Here is a 23,029-nt window from a genome sequence, read left to right as displayed (position 1 = left end):
AGTCATGAGTAAACAATGAGTAAAGAAAACTTAAACCACTGTCACAAAAGAAAAGTAAAAAATTCCCCACTATCACTAAAAACTTTCCCACCTAACTGTATACAATAATGCATGAAAAAAATCCTTGAAGTTTTATACCTAGTACTAGTACGAAAAAAAAATCACTGCGAATAAAGAAACTTAAGCAGCAAAAAAAAAATCCCCCAACCTCAACTTCGAATAGTGCATCCCTAACCACGATTTTCAAGATAGAATGTTGAGAACTAGAGCGTTAGTTAAATAATGTTATGATGCATGTGGGCATGGGTCCAGATCAGTCTGGTTTGAAAAGTGTTGTACAGATAAGCATAGTCATGGATTCCATTGTTTACTGTGGGATTCCTATTGTTGGAGGTGAACTTTGATATCTATAGACTGGGTCTATAGATAAGGATTGAGGAAGCCGGACGCATGATAGCAAGTGTAGAGTCAGTCATTGTATTTTGTCATTATTTTGGAATATGATGTCGGCTCGTGCATATGGATACTTTTAAAGTGATGGAACAATGTATGATTTGTTATGTAAGTTTTCTATCCTAAATCATGTGTAAATTCTGAAGTTAATAATTTTGTAATATTTGTGTTGTGGTTGCCAGAGAAGAGTGTAAATCTACCTAAAGGTAGCAACAACATAATGGCACAGCCACAAATGCATCTATCAGATGGTGGTACATTGAATGATGTACATTAAGTCGGATTCAGACTCCAGTGATGTGATGTGGAGTCTGAATGGGACTTTAGATTCATTAAAGGGTTGAACTTCAAAGACCCAGGGATAAAGCTCAGTGCATGAACCCCTTCCAATTAAAATCATGCAACAATCTATTTGGAGTATTAACAACCATTATAAAGCATAGACTGTAACCTCTTGTCATCTGTTAACTTGACATTTTTTCAAATCCTGGGCCACAAGTACACTTGCCATAATGCTGTCTTCATCAAAGAAGTTATATCCAAAGAGTACCTAATCCACACCATTGAAATGTGTGTACGCACCGGTAAATGGCTCTGGCAAATTTGGGTCTTTAAGCTTGATTGCGTATTTATGTCAGGACTTAGTGAGCATTTTTGGCACAATGCATTACATGCAGATCGCAAACAACACACTTTGAATCAAAGTTTGCCAGGTGCATCTCGAAATTTATTACCGGAGGTGCACTATTTGCCCTCCATGAGGGACACATGCAAACATGGGGGAGTTGGAACTCTTTAGTTCTACCTCATTGGTCTTCACACATATCATCAATAGTTCCTGTGAAATTCTATGTTTGTTGAAACAATGATGTTATATGGCAGAGATAAAAACAATAACAATCCATTCATTCCCTATGGGATGTAATTTGGGGCGTTGTAGATTGAACTATGGCACTAGTTGACAGTTGGAATTGAGATGATTCTAGTTTTGTTTTGGTAAGGTGAGATTTGATGCAATCACAAAACAAGTTGGGCCTGGAGGAGCTACGGTTTATATTGCTATGATGAGCCAAAATGGTGTCATGCTCATTTCCAGTATGCACAGTTCAATAGATTCCATTCAGCTAACATAACTCACAAGGTGACCTCAAGTTGTGGAGTATGAATTTTTGTACCCAACATGTTCAGAGGTCAATTTGTTTCTGAACAAGTGTACTGGGGTTAAAGAACTGTGTCTTAATAGATGAGCCTGTTTGAGATGTAGGTTACATCATAACAACAAAATTCAATCAATTTGGTGCACTTTTATGAAAATTCTGACAAATTTTCTTTGCTCCACTTCTTGATTCTGTAGCCTATAATGTTTGATACAATCTGATTATGTAAGTGATCTGACCACTCTTGCCAAAATTTGAAATGTTGAATAATGTTACCACCTTGCTCGGCACTTCAGCTGCATGCACTGATGTTAATATCTCTTATTAATAGAGGAAGCCCTGCCAGAGCAGTTCCCCTAGGGTGACCAAACCTGCCTGGTTATGTTATTACATCAATTATCACCTGTCAAATTCAGAGATAATCTTGTCACTGATTAATTTGATAACCAGGCAGGTTTGGTTCACCCAGAAGAACTGGTGGGCTTCCTCTTTAAGTCAATGGCATAGGCCTACTACTTGATGGCAAAGTACCTGATTCTGATAATGCATTAAACACAATTTTTCAGATTCTATGTAATTTGATATCCCACTAAGTTACGCCATGACTCAACATTTTATTCTCCCTGCATATTCTGCAAGCATTTTGACTACTTCCACTGGTCTAATCAACAGTTTTCTTGAGTCAGCAAGTTGTGTAGTATTGGCCTGGAGTGTAGGTAGTCTAAATCAGTTCTTTCCCCTATGTTGAACTCCTAACACAACAGGCCGAGTAAATCAGAAACGGCTGATTTCTTATAGCCAATTTTCACCACAGTTCGTTCCAATGCTCCAGGCTGAGCCAACTCAAATCAGATGATTGGTCAAAAGGTCAACCTTTCTGGACAGCTTCATTTTGCATTCTTTGTTGATATTCTGTCAAAAATTACACTGTTTTTTGTTGGTGTTTATTTTAAAGACCAGTTGTATGTTTGTTACTTTACGTTACCATGGTAACTATACTTTACAATGTGTGCAGAAAAATGCTCTAAAGTTTGGTAAAGGAAATAATAGTGCAAAATCGGGTACAAAATATACCATATTGAACTCGGCAATGGCCAACTGGCTATGTCTGCCACTTTATATCAGGGGAGGAATCAACTAATTATTGTGATTATGCAGGTAAATTGGCCCAATAAATAGGCCCAGGCTTTGATATAGCTAAAACCTGCATGTAATTTTTACCATGGTTGACTCTATATTAAAGTCAGTAGAATTGAAAATTATAAATTAACCAATGTGTGATTTGATCAAGCAAAATGCGGTTAACTTTAAAAGAAATATTGGTTTAAAAATGTTAGCGCTAGTCTGAGAAAGAAACATTTTGGTCCTATCGGCTGTAGCTTGATCTACTGAGTAATTTTGAAATATGGTGGGTCAATGTAATAGTAAGCCTGTAACACACACACAAACAATGATATATTCAAAACAACTTGTGCAATATATATGCTATTTGGTACTCATTATTTATATGCATACTATAAGGTTGTATAACATCATTCACTATTGATAGCGAATTATTGGGAAAATCGAACCAAGGTCCTCTTGGTCTTTGGTTTTCTAAATGTTTTTAAATCATTGACAGTGCTTTTCAAGCTATAAGGTCAAAAAAATTTAATGTGTTGCCCTCAGCGAAACAAAATTGCAATCCTGATTTTTTTTAATGACAATTTTTACAGATACATTCAAAAAATCAATGTTTTTCACTTAAAATTAACACTTACCGAAATTGATTTATCAAATTGAATATCTAACAAGTATCCAATCATCAACAGTTATAAATGTCACAATGGAAGAAGCATCATTAAATATTTGTGGGGATTTTTAAAAACTAAAGGTTTAATAAAAAAATTTTTTTTTAATCTGGCCGATAAAAAAAAAATTGGCCGACCGACCCAACTTTGCCATTTTCCCCCACTTGAGGGCAACACAACATATAACAATATTTTTTTAGCCTAATAGTTGTTCTCTGTAGGAGACCATGAGTCCAGTAAACAAATACCACTCACCTGACCCAAGTTCTATTGTTTCAAACATGATGTCATCCAAACATGCCCAAATTAATGATGCTTTGTTTGAAAGTTACATGATACAGTTTGGGTTTTTCAAAGGTAACACAATATAATTGGTCCACATATCTAGGTATTTTGCCCATTTTAATATTTCAGTATATAGTATGAAATGACATTTGATTGATAACACATTGTTGTATTCTGTTCACGAAAAGTTATGATCAGTCACAGCAAAGGCCTATTGAACATGATAATATTGTAGGCCATACGTGTAGTTCTAGTATGAAGTGAGGGGGCTGTTGCGATTCTAGGGTACTATTGGTGAGGTATTTAGTTGTGCATTTCTATTTCAGCTTAGGCCAAAAAAAAAAAAAAAGGTTCGTCTCAAAGCTAACGCGCGCGTTTTTAAAATCCCACGATTTTGACAAAAAACAAATGCGGAAATTTTTTTTATTTCAAAAAAAAAAAAATTTTTATAGTTTTTTCCAGAAAAAATCGGCGAAAATCAGACTTTTTTCTCAACATTTTCTCGCCGTGATTCTAAACCAACTATCTCGCTTTTTAAGAAAGTTTCCAAGCAGTGCACTTACTATGAAAATGTTGCTTTATGCCATAAAAGTTCGCCGAATTCAATAAAATCGCCAAAGTGCAGAATTCAACAGCATTGCAAGCACATGGATGAGTGTAAAAACTCAATAAAAACTGACATTTCATTTCAAATGAGTTCAAGTTTAGGCCAAATATCATTATATTAATCGAATTAGTGGAATATTTTGACTATAAAACATAATTCATGGTCAAATTTTTGTCACTTTTCTTCGACTCACGCCGGGCCGGCAGTTCAGTGAGTTGTTCACAAATTACATGACAATCTAAAAAGTCGGGAATAAAAAAGCTTTGAGACAAACCTTTTTTTTTTTTTGGCCTTACTTATACTAACTACTAAACAGGTTTGTTGTTCAGAACTAACTACTTTATTGATTTGGTTTGATTTTATAGGTAACTGCTTGTCATTAAAATGATGTTAAGATTCTAGATCCTGCCATTTATGAAATAGTATATTTATCATAAAATCTTTACATATTATATATCTTTTGCAGGTCAGCACTCGCCTTCACCAGCCTATATTACCAGCGCACCCCACCACCACCACTATCAGCAGCAGCAGCAACAGCAGTATCATCAGCATCAGCAAGCTCCAACACCCACAATGCCAGCGGGTGTGTATCATAGCACTACTAACCCCCCCTCTCACGTCCCTAGCTGGGGACCACCATTGTCATACTACTTCTACTAACCACCGCTATTCTTCTGATTCTTGGCCAGCTAGCTCTTCCGGTAACTGGTCTAATCGAGGTGAGGGAGTAGGGGATAAGGGTTGTAGGAGTAGGGGGAGTGAAGGTTTTATGGGAGTAAGGGATAACTGTTGTAGGAGTAGGGGAGTGATGGTTTTAGCGGAATAGGTGTAAGGAAGTAGGGGATAAGAGTTTTAGGGAGTATGGGGAGTGAGGGTTTTAGTAGGGGAGTAGGAGTGAGGAAGTAGGAGATAAGGGTTTAAGGAGTAGGGGGAGTGAAGGTTTTAAGGGAGTAGGAGTGGGAGTAGGAATGGGGGAATGGAGGATATTAAGGGTTGTAGGAGTAGTTAGTGAAGGTAAGGGATAACAGTTGTAGGAGTATAGGGAAATGAAGGTTTGAGGGGACTAGAGAGTGATAAAGTAGGGGATACGGGTTGTAGGTGTATGGGGAGGGAAGGTTTTAGGGGAGCAGCCCAAATTAGGAACTGTCGACTATTCCGAGGTTCAAGCAAATTTTTAGAAATGCCCGACTGGTAGACTGGTTGCTAATGACTATTGATGCTTGATTTAGTTGGGGGTAATGCCATGCTGTGGCTCTAACTAGAGATTCTATCTTAAAAATACTATTGTCACTTCTTCATAGGAACAAGTCCAAAATTACCATATTTACCATGCAGGGACCTTTACACAAAGCATGAAGCGCTGACGGCTAAAAATGGCTTTGTGTGGCAAAAAAACAAATGGGATGATTTGGCTATCATATAGTAATAAATGAATGGTTTACAGTGATATGGGATCGGTACATAAGAAACAGACAATATAAGGTACTCTATTATATAGAAGAGTTACTACATGTGTACTCCTTCACTGCTTACTACAAATGAAGGAGGATTCTACATTGTACCTGTGTACACAGTGCCCTCATTCCCTGCTATTAAATAAAGATGCTAGATTTAAACTAATTGTTGTTTCATCTGCTGCTGCAGCTGTACTAACATTGGCTATCAGCCACTCTGATCTTGTCTTGAAATAACATTGGGATATTTCCTTACATAAACGTATATTTATAAATATTGCAATATTGCCTAAAATAACAGACTCCGGTGTGCCTAAAACTAGGTGTAGTAATTGTTGCTTATTTGCTGTGAAAACAGTGTGTTATAGATTTATTTGCAATGCAGTATAGTTTATTTTGTGGTGATGATTCAATAAGAAATTTTTTTTTAAAGGTTTGTCTCAGGAAAAATGGCAAAGCAAAGCAGTAATTAATTTGAGTTTTATTTAGTTATAGGCTATGCAAAATGCTCAAGTTTTTTTCAATACCTAGAACACTTTTCTAGGTATTGGAGTTTTTTTTGGGTTTTTTTAATGCAAATTTTTAATTTTTTTTTAAATGCAAATTTTAACAGCTAAAAGCTATGTGCACTATTGCCTGAGACAATTTCTTTTCTTTTTTTGTAGTTTATGTGTGTGTGTTAGAAACAATAAAAAAGAGTTTTTATTTTTAAATTCTGAAAAACTTACTGGATTACTTCTCTATAAATTGCACTTTGCATACATGAACAAAATAGCAAACTTTGGTATATCAAAAAAAAAGTAATATGGTTTTACTTGTTTAAAATTTATGAACACTTGTTGTTGATGTTGAAGAATTGTACAGTTAACCACACTCACCCAGTATTGTTAGCATGGAGAATGGGATTGGATATGCCTTTTTGTTGTGGGTGGAAGTAAATAGCTTGGTTTAGAAACAAATAATAGGTGTTTCTTTTGTGATTTTAGTCAAAATAGTTGGTACTGGTGACCTTTATTTTTGATCTGTGTGTAATATTATTAAGCAAAATCTCTTTGCTCTTTTGGGAACAGTGGAATTTGGCAAAAGCAGCACTTTCTAAAATAATATTTCTTTTACATAATAATGGCAGTTAGGAAAAAATCAAATAAGTTTCTACTATACTTTTCTTTCGTCAGTTTGTACGGCCTTTTGAATTAATTCAGCCCCAATTTTATACAACTTTTTACAAATCAATATGATCTCCATATCCTTTGTGATTAATTTCTGTAAAATTGGGAATTTTTGCGCTTCATTTATTTTCATGTACCAAGCTGCTACCGTGAAAACAACAAGGCAGTACCGGTAATATATTCCTTGTCAAACAATGTGAGGAAGTTTTGAATTTTAAAACATATGTGAAATTACATGTTGCTTCGGGATCATCCTTTTTTTAATTTTTTCTTTCTTTAGAAATCTTATCTTTTTATCCTATTACTCAGGTGCAATTTCCTTTTAATGATATAAAAATAGTTCAGATTAAATTTTATGCAACTATCAGAAGAATTTACTGCAAAGATTTTTTTTCCTTTTTTGCCCCCTTGAGCAAAGACCCACTTAAATGAGTAAAATAGGTGTATATAACATTTTTACGTAACTCCACGTTGTCGTAACAAAGATCAAGAGAATCGTTTTTCACTCCCCTGTTGGGCATGTGTATTGTTGACGCGTGTGCGCTGGAATAGTTATGTTGATTAAATTGAAGTAATAGAGGCGAGATGAGTTGTGACAGGTAGTGTTAAAGTGGACAATTTCGCGCTATTTTTATTTTCACGCTTTTAGTGTTTAAAACAGTTCCTGTGAAAATAGCAACATGTGAATATATTCCATTTGTGCATAGGTCAAATGTAAGGAAATTTACGAATCATGAATATAAAAAGCCAGTGAAATAGTTCAAAATGGGCCAAGCACGAAAAATTTATCCCGTGAAAATTTCTACCTTTTAGTTTCACAATAAATGATGAGATGAGAACTGGGTCACTCAGTCACTGACTCACTTATAGCCAGCTCTTCTAAGAAACTTAATGGGGGCTTTTATCACAGTATGGGAGGGGGTATTCTGCATCTAAATCAGGATCTATAGTCATAGATGGGCCAACTCAAGAAATCTTGTATGGTTTTGTTACACTGGGCTATATCTATATAGAGCTGGAATTAGCTCTGTTCGAATATTGCGATACCCCTCAAATAACAGCAGCCATGCGCCAGCGAGTACCTTTTATATACTCAGCCGCTGTGTTGGGCTATCTATTGAATGGGGCTATGTTTAGATCAAACTGTGTGGCAGTAGATCTTCCAATGTAGGGTCATATTTTCTGTCAATGAGTGCAATTATGATGACGAATAATTATGTTGAAATCATGTAGATCTTCCAGTGTAGGTTCATGTTTTTTGTCGATGAGTACAACTGTTAATACTATAATGAATATGTTGAAACCATGGAGCTGTAGATCTTCCAATGCAGGGTCATGTTTTCTGTTGTTGAGTACAACTATAGGTGCACACCCATGTAGCTGTAGATCTTCCAATGCATGGTCATGTTTTTTGTTGTTGAGTACAACTATTAATAATGATGAATAGTTGTTATCATAATTGTGACACATATCAAGGAGTAAATTTTGCCTGATGAGATCTCTAGTGCCTTTACTGTCATGAGTCAATGATGAACCAGAGTAGCATCTCGCTATTTGGTAGCATTGGGGATTTACACCGGTATTACGCCACCTCATTCATTCACCATCTCATTGGCATGCAGAGAGAACCCTCAACATCATAGTATCTTCTCAATTCATCAGTGTCTTGGAGTTGATTTCATGAGTAATGTTTGCTTGGATTTTATGGAGTGTGAGAAATTAAGTCAGAGACTTCTCGGAAAAAGGTATTGATGCAAGTTGAATTTGTAGTGAGAAAAGGTTGTGTTTTACGAGTACTGTGGGTTTTATCACTGCCTATAGTTTTTGCAGTTTTTGTCTTATGTAGCAGAACATTCATCATGTCAAAAAACTGCACATGTATCTGTCTTTGGAATTTGTACAAATAGCTTGAAATGCCATGGCTTTTTGTCCCAGTTTACCTGTATCAAACTTGGGGAGCCTTTCCTGGCTGTGATGGTTTATTATAGTATGACTAGGGTTTGCACATGATGGCTATACAGGGGAAAGAAGAATTACGCATTGCATACTAGCACAACTAAACATGAATTTACAAATGGAAACACAACATGCATAGGCAGATGTACCAGAGTAAAAACTCCGGACATACCTGCCTGTGCGAGGACTTGAACCCCAGACCTCTAGCTTGTTGGGTGAGCACTCTACCACTATAATGGCTAAGCAATAAAATGAGCAAATAAATTCCAACTTTGGCTATAATGACAATAATTATTTGCTTAGATTTTAATTTTATTCACCACTTCGATCCCATCACAATCAAATCAAATCAAATCTTTCAACTACGATAACAAGACAACCAATATGATACCAGATAGTCAAAATAATAATCAAGACAACGAACCACAGATGACCTTTTCTCTTTGCTCATATCTGTCCAATTTATTGCTAAGACAGGTGTAGTTAGATGCGAGACATCAGGTTTTGTAATGATATAATGTTGGCACAAACATATTCATTACCTACTGATGATACGGTGTTTGCTGGCACACTGCAAGTACTGGTGTAAATTGCCACCGAGCTGGAAATTTTACGGGACAGACAAAAACTGTGTGTATGCACGTGTATACGTACGTTGGTTGATCTTACACACGAGAGGTATGTGTTTGTTGACTGGAGGAGTGTCCATTCATGGTTCGTATTGCACTTTGTATAGTGGAAAGCTGTAGGTATTATTTCAGTGAAATGCATGATATTTAATTTTCTCAATTCAAAGTTCAAACAGTTTTTAAACAGGCAAATGCGTGTTTTTTGCCACTCTCTAGGAACACGTTCTTGCTCTTTTCTATGCCCTGTTGTAGATTATTGGGCTGTTATGTTCTTGATATAGTCATCTTGGAGACGACACAACACCACTACCCCCTACACACACTACAGATTCATACTCACAAAATGCTCAGTAACCATTTCTGTATGATCAATGCCAACACCCATACAAGAATACGGTAAACTATACTAGGATATGAGCACTCATGCGGTTGCTTTTAATACCATTTGACAAGAAAAACAAACAAAAATCTATCATCCCGTGCATCTGCATGCGCCTTTTATGTGTGTGCACACGTTTCAGCAAAGCAATTATCCCAAGCTGCTCAGACTTGGGTTGTCACACATCTATGATAAGATAGTACTGGAAAAGTGGACATTTTCGTGCGATTAATTTTTTTCGCGCTTTGCCATTTTTGAACTGTTTCCCTTGTTTCACAGTTTTCTGACATTGCAGTACTGTCAAAAGTTATGAGTATAGCTCAGGGGCGGATCCAAGAATTTCAATAGGGGGCCCTCACCGCTTTTGTGGGCACCAAGCAGGCTCTGCGAAAGGTGCCGCTCTGCAAAAATTAGGGGGGTGCACCAGGGGTCCCCCCCCCCGTAAATCCACTTCTGTAGCTTGTAGTGGAATCATTGATTTTACAACATCTCATTGCAGTACTGTAATGCTCTGCTTGCTAGCCATAGGCTTCAACATAAAAAGTTCCAAGTTATGAGATATTTTTCAAAATTTCAAGAGCACCTTAAGAACCACTGAACCAATATTAAGCTTGTTTATACTCATTTTAATGCATTTTTTATGCTGATTCCAAATATGGTCATGAAAATTTACAATTTGAAAAATTGTAAATGTCATCTGCAGTCAGCATGGAAAGAGTTAAAATGTTGTCCAGTTTGGCAATTTTATAATGCATTATTGCATGCAAATTATCCAGATTTACCGCCCTCCTTAGTCCTAGTGGGCTATTCCAGTTGAAATCCATATACCCCTGTGGAACACATGTTCTTAATCTCCCACACAGGGGGGTGTATATTTCAAATAGAGTCACTCATTCAGGTAACCCCATTTGAAATTATCACTCCTGTGTGGAAGATTAAGAACATGTCTTCCACAGGGGCGTGAGGATCTCAACTGGAATAGCCGATATGGATGGATAACCGAGGTTGAACTCTATACAAAAGTACATCAAGAGCACTGGATAAAACCACAGATCCTGGAAAGAAAATGTGGCGATAAAACTCTTAACAAGGCAACTTAAAAGCTGCTGTACCGAAGAAAAAAAATAGAAGTTGCATTATCCGTCATCCTGGGATCTTCAAATTGAGCTAATCATGCTTATTGGCCAATTTGCCGAACAGCGAGAGAAACCATTTTTTACCGATCTCATAAAGATTCTTCATTTCCGTACCCATGTTGATACTGTACCATTATGGATCTGAACGTATCAACATCGCTGCCAAGTAACTTAAACAAAACTTTATTCCCGATGTGACAGCCCAATTTGAGAGGCTTCTTTGCATGGGTTGATACACTCGTACATTTCACATCAATATTAGAACACCGTCTATGCATAAAATGAGGTAGTAAATTTATCTAGACAGATGAAATGCTCTCGTTGGTTATGAATTAATAATTTGCCAAGAGAACAGACATGATTTATTCCTACACTTTTGCCGGTCGTCACCCCGTGGAATTTTGTATTTTCTCTGCAAATCACTCGCTCTGCTTTCAATTATGCATCGCTGTGAGCTGTAAATTTGTCACGTCGGAAGTCGGTCGTCATTCTCCAATGTGGCAATTTGTGTTATTTTAGAATCAGTGGACGAATATGGGGCATGTTTGTACTACCGTAATTTGAACATAACGCTATCTCAAGAACCACTGGTCAAAGACTTGGCATGTTGATACTCATTTGAACATATTTGCATACATTTTCCACATTTGTACTAATTTGAACATAACTTGTTGCACTGTAGTCATACAGTCATCATTCTATGGTCCTACCCAATATGGTACTCGCAGAACCACTGGTCAGATACTTGGCATGTTGATACTCATTTGGACATATTTACATCCATTTTCCACATTTGTACTAATTTGAACATAATTTGTTGTACAACAGTTCAGCATCATTCTATGGTTCTGCCCAATATGGTGCTAGAAGCTAGATGTTAACATGCATTTGCAATTTCGACAATTAATTTGAATTTGAAAGATCATATTACGATATACTAAAATTGTTTTTTCTATGTCAACTTGTTTTGTAGAACATGAAAAAGCAAGACTGGTAGTTTACCAACAACTTTTATACCAAAAGCCTGGAGATGTGCCCCAAATCTGCCACCCATATCCACCTTGCCACTAGCCCCCGCCCCGGATTTTCAACAAGTTAATTTCTCAACCTACAAACCCTCCATGGACTTCATGGATGAGAAAATTAATGGTAACCAACTTACTGGGCCAACTTAACCAAGATTCAAATATGGTTTGCATAATCATGAATACAACTCAAGCTTCAATTTCAGATTTGCTAAAAGCCAAGTGAAGTATACTCACTGTGTCAATAGTACACTCATAAAATAGTCATTGACGCTGTAATAGAATCCCCCTACTACTCTATTCACAGAACGTGACCAATTGCACGGGTTTAAGCCGTATGATCTTTCCACCTCTTTTTCGCTCCTCTGATCCAATAAATCTTCAAAGCGTCAATAAATTAACACGCTCGTGCCACGCCCTGGTAGAGCTTTAACAGTGTGGGTGACAATGTCACGTCCGAGAGGCTCAATACCTCCGTCATAAAATCTTTTGTTGATTTACCCTTTCACTGGATATATTACAAGTGCAGACGATAAATTTAAAAATTTTGTTAACAAAAAAATATTTAAATTTAAAAATGTTAGAATTTAAACTCTGCATGCAAAATGCATTGAAATGAGTACAAACATTCCTAGTATTCCTCCATCAGTCTTGTGTCAGCAAGTTGGAAGCTGTTCAAAATTTTTCAGATATTGTGATGTTCTTTAAAATGGAGTAATGTGTTCTAGAGATTGGTAGATTATTGGTAGCGCTAATCAATATCTGATAATTGTTGATCAAATATGGTGTCCATTACATGTATCGGAATATGATGACATCATAATCGTTCAGTGGGGTTTTTGCCCATCTCTGTTGATGGTGTAAGAGAGAGGATTGGTGATGGTTCTGAGTAAAGATGATGCAAATGTGGAATACAGAATTCTATTACCACTTACCAGGAATAATTTGGTAGAACAAAATACTATAAATGTGGTATTTATTTACACGTTTAATGCATCAATTATAGATAGAAACATTGTCTGTATTTTCAAATTCAATTATTTGACCTGGTTATTGGGAGTGTTTTCCAAAATGTACACACCAAAGACATTAAAAAAAAAGATTATTAAGTCATGAAAATGTTAATGATAAAAAAAAAATTATTCTAATTTTTTAAATGTAGAATATACCCTTTCAACTTTGATAAGGGCTACTCATGCGATTGTCAAGGCAGGGCTCAAAATAAGGGTGATAATGGTGAAAATAAAAATAACTTTTAATTGTGAGTTTCAAAACTAAGTAACTCAAATATGACTGAGTTATATTTAAAAGCTTTTAATTTTCAGAGCAACTTGTATGTGCTGGTGTGTTGAGACTATCAAAAAATAATAGGGCAAATTGTGTATTTGAAAACTTATTAACTCAAACATGCATATAAAGTAAGCAGGTAATGTTTAATAGCTTAAATTTTTCATAACTGTTCATGAATGTGTGTGAGAGACTATCTTTATTAGAAATCCAATTACATTTTGCACACCAAGATTGCACTATGTCATTAATAGCACACAGCCTCACATATTGGCCCTTATGAGTAACATAGTGAGGCAAAATTTAAGCTTTTAGTGTAATTAAAAAACATTGATTTGGTCCAAATTGCTACCAGTTGATGTTACATTATGAGCTATAGTAGCCTCATGTCATATGGCACAATTCATTGAACTCCATTTAACAACCATAGCTCAAATTTTGACCTGAAGTTGTGGAGTATGAGCTTGTGTACACAACACAACAAAGGTCATTTTATGATTGTACAAGTATATAGGGAGTAAAGAACTGTGTCCTCACAGATGAGCATGTTTTAGAGCCTTGTGTTAAAGAATTACATTCCCCTAAATATCAGATGGCATCGTTCATTGATCTCCATTTAACAACCATAGCTCAGAATTTGACCTCAAGTTGTGAAGTATGAGTTTTTGTACCCACACACTAAAAGGTCATTGTATGATTGTGCAAGTATATAGGGAGTAAAGAACTGTGTCCTGATAGATGATGATGTTTGTAGAGCCTTGTGTTAGAAAATTACATTCCCCCTTAACAATGTAGTAGGGTGACTTAGTATTCCGTACTTGAGGCAATAAATGAATCTTATATCGTCAGAAATCAATTGACATGTGTATCAGGGATTGTGTTACCGTGGTTATTGATAGTTTTGACCCATTTTTGGAGTGTGCTTCATGTATAGTAACACTTCCACCAAACATGGGAGACTTATGTGTGTGTCCAAAACACTCTCATACTCTTTAAATGCTGGTACTCATCAAGAGAGGCAGAATATAGGTGTTTGGTTGATTTTTATTGAATGTATTCACCATTAGGCTTCAAAGGAGAAAAGAAAACTGTTTTACGTGCCTGGCTGATCCAGATTTTTTGTTTTGGGTGAATTTTTTTCATTTTTTATTTTGCTAAAATAATGCCAACTTTTTTTAAAAAAGAAACAAAACAAAAAAATGACTGCCCCTACTTGAAAAGTCTGTCTACCCCTAAAACATTTTATTTTTCATCGCCTTATGCTCAAATTCAATTGGAGACTTGTTTTGGGTCCCAAGTACATTGTAATGAATAATGGCTACTTTTCAATTGCAAGGTGTGAGAAGGAAAACACATGTAAAATTTGAAAAATTAGAAGCCCTTCCAAAGAGAGGTAAAGAAGCTGACAATTTGTAATGGGAGTGGAGGGTGGGAAAATTATTGTACACTATTATTTGGGAAATCGGTTCTTCCAAGAAGGGTTTAAAAGACATCTACAAAATTTTAAATTAGAATGGGTAAATTTAACATCAGAAACTCCTCCAAGAAGAAGTGTTGACAGAGTTTAGTGGGAGTGGAGGGTGGGCAAACTAAATGCACATTTAAAGAAACCAGGAGTTACTAGAAGTATAGTCAGTTCTTTGTGGTATGGAGGAGGAAATAAAACTCAGTAATACTCTATGCACCCTAAATCCTAATCCGTCAAATCTTATCTCAATTACTTACCTCAAACCTTAAACCTAACCCTAAAACATGAGGGTATACTAAGGGGACGTGAAGGTAATAGCTATCTGCTACTAAGCAGTAAGCACCAAACTAGGAACATTCAGGATAGGGAGCTGGTGAGCTTATTTTTAGCCAATGAAAATTTACATTGTTGTCTGTATACTTTCTTATTTACTTACAGAGAGCTTTGACCAACAGCAAATGCAGGGCCCATACAAACAACAGCAGAACTACCACCACCATCAGCATCATCAGCAGCAGCCAGGGTCACCGACAGCTGGAGTACCCCCACACCAACTCCCTCAACATGGGATGAATGGGTCTGCTGGTGGATATGCTATACACAATGATAGGGCTGTAAGTATTTGATAATCATGGTCTGGAATGGGTTGTGTAGCTTGAATCTCCTACAGCTGTAGCATCCTCTCACCAACTCCCTCAACATGGGATGAATGGGTCTGCTGGTGGATATGCTATACATGATGATTCATGCAATAAGGTTCTGCAATAGGCAAGGAGAACCTAGAACTGACAATAGACATGAATGGAAGAATTACGTAACTTTACACAATGTTATATGACTACTGTCTGTTCAATTAGCTTAGATTCTTGTATTTTTAAGATATTTGAAAAAATAAAAAAATGTGGTCAAAGTCATCAAAGAAAAGTGTTAGCACAGCCTTAGACCCAACGTGATTTTAACTTTTCAAATTCCAAAGTTCAATTTAAAACCCCATTTCTTTTCAATTTTGCCTCATTTTAGGCAGTTACCTGGGTCCACCAAAAGGGTTCGCGAACTTTTCACAAATTGAGTCGGACGTTCCATTCTCAACTTAGGGCATAGACCCTATCCGATTTAGCAAAACAATCTGTCCACCAATCTGTCCTGCCATTTCAATTGTTATACCGTTCCGGTTATTGGATATGGTCTAAAGTTGATGATGGTCCACGGTTTTTGTTGTACCTAAATTATATGCTTGCTGATTACGTTTTATGCATAACATTAATCTGAGCATTACTAAACAATGACATTAAAATTATGCATTTCATTCTTATTATAACTGGCTTACAATGTAAATTGAATTTGATTTAATACCATTAATCCTTCCACATGAATTGTTTTCTGTAACCTCATTGATTTAATAATATTTTCTTGTACAAAAGTTCTTTTGTTTCCATTGTCCTTCTCATAGTTTGTATTCAATTAACAAAACGAAATAACAATTTGAAAATAAATGTGTAATTTTATAATAGGCCTAGGCCTACACCTTCTCAGACCCATTCACACAATAAATAAATAAATAAATAAATAAATAAATAAATAAATAAATAAATAAATAAATAAATAAATAAATAAATAAATAAATAAATAAATAAATAAATAAATAAATAAATAAATAAATAAATAAATAAATAAATAAATAAATAAATAAATAAATAAATAAATAAATAAATAAATAAATAAATAAATAAATAAATAAATAAATAAATAAATAAATAAATAAATACGCAAGGAATGAATTTATATAAGCTGGGTATATCCTGGAAAACCTTAGTTCATCTTCACATTTTTATAATAACGTAATGTTTCAACAGTGTGATTTCAACACAAATTAGGCCTACTGGCAAATATAGTTTTGCTGGACAATACTTCCTGATGCAGATGGTCGAATAAATACTACCGGTATCTCAGCGCATCTAATTAATATAACATTTGTCCCCATTGCACTAAATGGATTGATTCAAAAAAGTTTATGGTACCCGATGTTCTACGGCTTTTTATAAAAATATCGCGGGAAAAGACCAAAATTGAAAAGAAATGGGGTTTCAAATTCAACTTTGGAATTTGAAAAGTATAAATCACGTTGGGTCTAAGGCTGTGCTAACACCTTTCTTTGATGACTTTGACCACAATTTGTTATTTTTTCAAATATCTTAAAAATACAAGAATCTAAGCTAATTGAACAGACAGTAGTTCAACTCCCATTCATGTACGCTGCCAGATCGAGGTTCTCATATGGCAGAACAGTGCAATGGGCGAACGGCGAATAATCATGGTCAGGGAAGGGGTAGTTTAGTGGGTGGGTTGCTGGAAAGCCCTCTCACCAACTCCCTCTGCATTACATAACCAATGCTATGTATGGTAAAAGGAAGAAACACATTTAGTGAAGTAAATATCAGATGTACATTCTTTTAGGGCTGACCAACTCCCTTAATATTGCATGTGAATGAGTCTGCTACTTATACGCAATGTTCCAGATGATGTGGCTATAGCCTCTACTTTGGTTTTAATGAGTTTGTGAGTGTCATCATTACTATTACACATCTATGTGGCAAGCATTCTGACAGACTACCTGTGTGTATTCAAGATTTGATACATACTGCAACCAAACTTGAGGTGATTTACAATGTTACTAGCAAGAAGATATACAGGGGCCCTGTATATCTTCAACTTAAGCTGAACCCTAACTGAAGCCGGCTGATTTGGCTTCAGTTAGTGTTCAGCCGGCTTCAGTTAGGGTTCCGCTGAAGATATGCAGGCCCCCCTGTATATGTTCATGCTAGTAACATAGTAAATCACCTCAAGTTTGGTTGTAGTATCAAATCTTGTGCGCTAACTTAATTCAACCTAGTGAATACACACGGTTGGTTTCTCAGCACGCTTGCCACACAAATGTGTAAAAGTACTGACTATAGTGTGTCTCTTCTCAAGTTGAGAGTAACACTATGTTGAATATTTTGCAGTGGCAGTTTCGCGCATGCTAACCTAATCCCACAAGGTGGATACACATGCATAGAAGGGCCATTTTGTCTGTAAGCTGCAGACGTAACTGTGTAAATGCACTGATAGCACTCTCAACTGCTCTCAACTTGAGACAAGACAGACTATAGCTGACAAAAATAGGGAAGCATGCCCCTACCCCTTTTCACATTGGAGAGGCATTATATAATTTTGATAACACATAAAAAAAAGCACATTCTCGCACCAGCATACTAGTGTGTATGCTGCACTCATAGATTTAAAAAAAAACTCTGAAAGAAAGGCTGATGATATCTGCAAATCAAAACCAGTGTAAATTACATGTCCTTTGTACACCAGACATGTAATGTACACTTTTGTCTCATTTAGAGATCTCTCCAGAAATCGTAAACTTTTCAACTCATGTGAAGGAAATTGAAAACCAGATCAAATGACTGAAGATTTAAGCAGTAAATTGTTTGAAATCTGCTCAGCTTACTTCAGACTGTTAATAATTTTTGGCATCTATTTCTTTGCTATCTCAACAACACTTTTCAACCTAAAGTTGAGCAAAGCTCATATGATGTATTTTGTACATCAATGTGATTGTGTTACCTGGACATACACAGTCAAATTCCTCCTTGAGTTTGCTACTCCATATATGTAGTTATCATGATGGGTCTCTTCAGATCACCTATGCAGTTCACAATCCTATGTGGTTACCCACCCACCCTACCGGCGCACGCCATGTCCTACACCATGATACACCAAAACTGCACAGACAACTTATACCTCTTATGTGTTAACCTCCGAGGGTACAATAATGTGTTTGATGATTGTCAAATTTTCAGCAAGTGGAACACATTGTTCATTAAATATTACAACTTAGTAGGCCAAAAGACCACATGTTTACACTAAAAATGTTGACAAAACAAAAAACTTGCTAGTGCACATGTGCACACCTTGTTCATCACTCGAGTCTGACAGGCTTCTTTCACTATATGCATACTACTAGACTTACAATCCTGCTATATAGGGTATCCAGTTAAGGAATATGGCTGTGTATGTGTTCTATTGTTACTGTCAGTGATATATCACATCAGGTATCAAATAGTAATTTAAACAGGTTCTTGTCTCTGAGGTTAATGATTTTTGTGAACAGAAAAAATCATTGTAAATGGTGTCAACTACATTATAATACAATGATACTGGGAAGTAATGAACTGTTGTGTTGGCGACCAAAACATCTACCGCCACAACAATACTTCACCGTCAAGGTCTGAGTGATATTGTTGGTATGCTTGATAGTTTGTATAGTTGTTTGTTTATTTATTTACAGCATATGCTCGTATAGTAACAATTTTTGTTAGCAAAAAATGATCTCAGGATAGTAACACTATACATTGGTTTATCTCAAGTTCGGTAGTGACATAGGTGTGTATTTTGCTGGGGGCAGTATCAGATCATGCGCATAAATTTAACCGTGCAGAGCATACACGCATGAGTACAAGGGCGGATTGTTGACGCGCTTGCAGAGCAACCGCTAAAAGGCACTATTTTGATGTCACTATAGAACTTGGGATGAACCAAATAAAAGACTTGGATCGTTATAAAAAAATCAATGTCGGAGCTCTGACCTCCTCCCCAGCCTCCTAAACTTCCTCCAGAGGGTTATAGCTTTAATATCTGCAATTGTGTAGCTCTATTAAATGTTTCAAATGTAAATGGTACATACCAGTATGTGTTATGTATTGTTACCATAGCAACCAGGAGACAAAAGGAAGTGAGTGAAAACCTTGGTGATGCTAGTACTTGTGGGACAGGTTTCCTTTTCCTTGACTATTGCCACAGGCGTTGTATGTATATAACACTTTGTTTGGCACTTCATTCAATAATGCATACAAGCACATTATTGAACCTAGACCGATTTTGTGTAATCATGGCTTTACACAATCTCAACCCTATAACACGTTTTTCTATGTGATGTAGGGCTTATTTTCAAGAGCATTTTTATGGATTCCATATTGTTCAGGTTTTATAATGACCTGGCATTACAAGCTTGATTTACAAAACATCTATTCTGTGTCTGACTGAATGGTAAGCTTTGTTCTCAAGTCACGCAATGAATGTTCCAATTCACAGTCTCAGTCACATTGCTTTTAAATTATAGGGCCTATTAACCAATGTAGAGCCATAATTTTGGGTTATAGTACAAGCAAAATGTTTGGACTAGTACACCTAATAGGACTTTCGGACCTTAGGACTAGCCAATGTAGGCCGGCAAATGGGCCCTGAATACTTTCATTGGTTGAATAACCAAAGTTACATCACATACATTAAGTTACATCTTTTTATGCATTTATCATGGTTCATGTACCAGTATTGAAAGTTGGTGGCAGTGATTGTTATGTTAGCAATAAGCCTTTCAACTGAACCAATACTAGGCATTTTATAATAATTTTGTAATCATTTCAATATAATGTATTTTGAACGTGGATGACAAAAAAGGGAAGAATAACAGGATTTGAACCAGGCTCTACTTTTGCAAAAGAGCAGAACCTGGTTGAGGTGGACTTTATGAACCAGGAGCTACTTGCGATCAACAAAGAGTTAAAACACACTGCTACATGTATTCTGACATGCACGTATGAGATATTCAGGCTTCTTGTCAGGAGAGAGTTTCACTTAAAATTTCACTTACCCCCCAGTCAGAACTCTTGTCACCCACAGCGTCCCCCCATAAAAACAAAAATTAAGAACATTTCCACTTTTTGGCTTGCAACAACTTAGTGCAAAATTTGTTGATTTTGCCCCCCCCCCTCTCTCGATAAAAATTTCTGGCACCACCACTGTGTATCAAACCTAGCACTATTTCTGGTATAACAGGCAAATCAAGCCTGGGTGCCTGCTTATTTCTGTTTCCTCGATGACAAATATGGTCACGATCGAATGATTTGTTTTTCAAATTCTCAAAAATTTTGATGAGCCTGTTTTCAACATTCAAGAGGATTATGTACAGATAAAATCTTTGTGCGGTGACATTAGTAAATGATAACATAGCAACAGTATGTATCTATTTGGCTGTGCATATTTTGACAACAAGGCTAGCACTGCTGGCATCATTTCAAAAGCTGTTTATGACAGCTACAAAATTATTAATAAGTCTAATGTATGTGTCAAAAAAAATTTGCTCATGCATAATGGTTACGCAAATGCTGCACTTTCCTCATCTTGGGGCTATTGGGTTTGTGGGGGTTGGCTGTGCCTGTGTACACACAGCACAAGTTCACCAAACCCCTGATGTTGAATCTAAAATATTGTGTAATTAAAGCTTTGATTTAAAATGTAAAAGATCGCTGTTTCTGTTGCAATTTCATATTTAGATAAACTTTCACAATAGAGGCCTTGCATGTGACGTATCATCCCGTAAATATGGCGGACTACTCAAATGCATTCAACAAAAGCATGATTGCAATCTACCGTGACAGTTCGTCTCACACACATAACCCTGCACTACAATCAAATAGGTTGATGACAACATTTGATTGAATGGACTGCACTCCGCCATAACTACGGTGAAGGACACTGGCTCAAATCCTTTGTTTGGAGCCAATCGATATTTTCATGCAGGGCCTCTATACTGTGTTGACTTTCATTTTCTTCTTGAACACACTATAAACATATCATGCAAATAATATTCTTAATTTAGCCTCAAACTTGTTTCAATTAGAGTAACTCTCACTTCCTTCATCGTCTTTGTCTTTATACAGTATTCACACAGTCAGCACCCAGATGTCCTCCACAGAGCTCACACAATGGATGCAAGTAACGGTGGACCCCCTCATCTGACGATACCTACAGGTCAAAGGTCGTCTGGAGGTAGCCCCCAGCATACACCATCTCCTGGAAGTAAGTATCTTATCATGTATTGGTATTTTTCAATTTTTCAGGAAGCTGATTCTAAAACCAAAGTAAATTGAGTGGGTAATCGTGATTCACCCAAAGAGAATAGACCAAAAGAGAACTGATTACCGTAAAAAACTTGATAGTTAGCATATGTGCTTACTATCGAGCACTTTTGAAAACATGAAATTGTACCAAAGTCTGGCGCTTTACCAACTGAGCTAATGGGGTTGAGACACAAATTTGCAGGTTTACTTGTTTGTGTATAACTATGTGTATCGATGATTTGCTCAAAACCCTTTACACTTTTGTGGATGGGGCTCTTCATGTTTGCATGTTTTCAAAAGCGCTCGATAGTAAGCACATATGCTATCTAGCAAGTTTTTATGGTATGCCATGTTTATGTGTCACTCATGGAGGGGCAAATGGTTTACCTCTGGATTATTTCGTCATGTGCCCAGTAGTCTTTGGTAAGAGCTACATGCACAAACCGTAAACACTCAAGCTTTATAATAAAGATGCAAATTATCGTGGGCTTTCGTAAATAAATGCAGGAAGTACACTTTTTTGGTCCCCATCAAGACAATCCAACATGGCAGTTATACTATAACATTACGCAAAGGGAAATTCTTAGTCTATTCTCTCTGTGTGTAATATCTTTGGTTAGTCATAATATAGGCTAGCTGTAAAAATTTTACTAATACCCCTCTTTAAAAAGAAAATGGAAAATTCACAAAGTATCGCTAACAACATGTTGTAATTTCATAGGTATATCCCCATATGGCTCTGGCTCCCCTTACCAATCAGGTACACCTCAGAATATGTCGCCAAGGAAAGTGGGGATCGGCGGCGGTCATGATGGCATCTGGGTTAGGAAGGGTCATCTAGATAACTCTGGCGAGGAGAGCGGTGTTGATGTCAGCTCATCAACAGAGAGTATGGAAAGAAAGGTAAGAGTGCTTTTTCTTATTCTTTTTTTAGGTGAGCAGCTAATAGCTCCCCTTGTGTTAGTAACAAGAAATTGAATTGCGAGTACTTATATGGAGAGAAATGCAGGCTTGCTTGTCTCGTTTCAGATGAGCAGCTCATTGCTCACCTTGTGTAAGTGACCAGAAAAAGAACTGAGGAAAGCATTTGGTTGCTTGGCTGAAAGATTGCAGAGCCAAGCATATGCAAATCATATAGGTAGCACAGGGCTCTAAATAATGTCAGGCACTCTGGACAAATGCTGTGGGTCTGCTTGAAATTCTTGTGAGCCTAAAGACACACAAAATCTCGACACCCAAGTTAGTGAGACAATGTCTTGTACTTTCACAGACACTTCTTTTGCC

At 36.5% G+C, this 23,029-nt stretch overlaps 1 protein-coding gene across 1 annotated transcript in view; it reads left to right on the top strand.

Moving 5' to 3' along the window:
* Positions 1 to 23,029, top strand: part of LOC140163662 (uncharacterized) — a 384,359-nt gene that overhangs the window by 346,770 nt on the left and 14,560 nt on the right. Inside the window, 4 exon segments of the mRNA XM_072186977.1 lie at positions 4,759 to 4,878; positions 15,237 to 15,412; positions 21,566 to 21,704; positions 22,467 to 22,648. Coding sequence (XP_072043078.1) covers positions 4,759 to 4,878; positions 15,237 to 15,412; positions 21,566 to 21,704; positions 22,467 to 22,648 — 617 coding nt within the window.

The sequence above is a fragment of the Amphiura filiformis genome, chromosome 11, assembly GCF_039555335.1.
Source record: "Amphiura filiformis chromosome 11, Afil_fr2py, whole genome shotgun sequence".
In the NCBI taxonomy this organism is placed as follows: domain Eukaryota; kingdom Metazoa; phylum Echinodermata; class Ophiuroidea; order Amphilepidida; family Amphiuridae; genus Amphiura; species Amphiura filiformis.
This window is presented reverse-complemented; position numbering and strand designations above follow the sequence as displayed.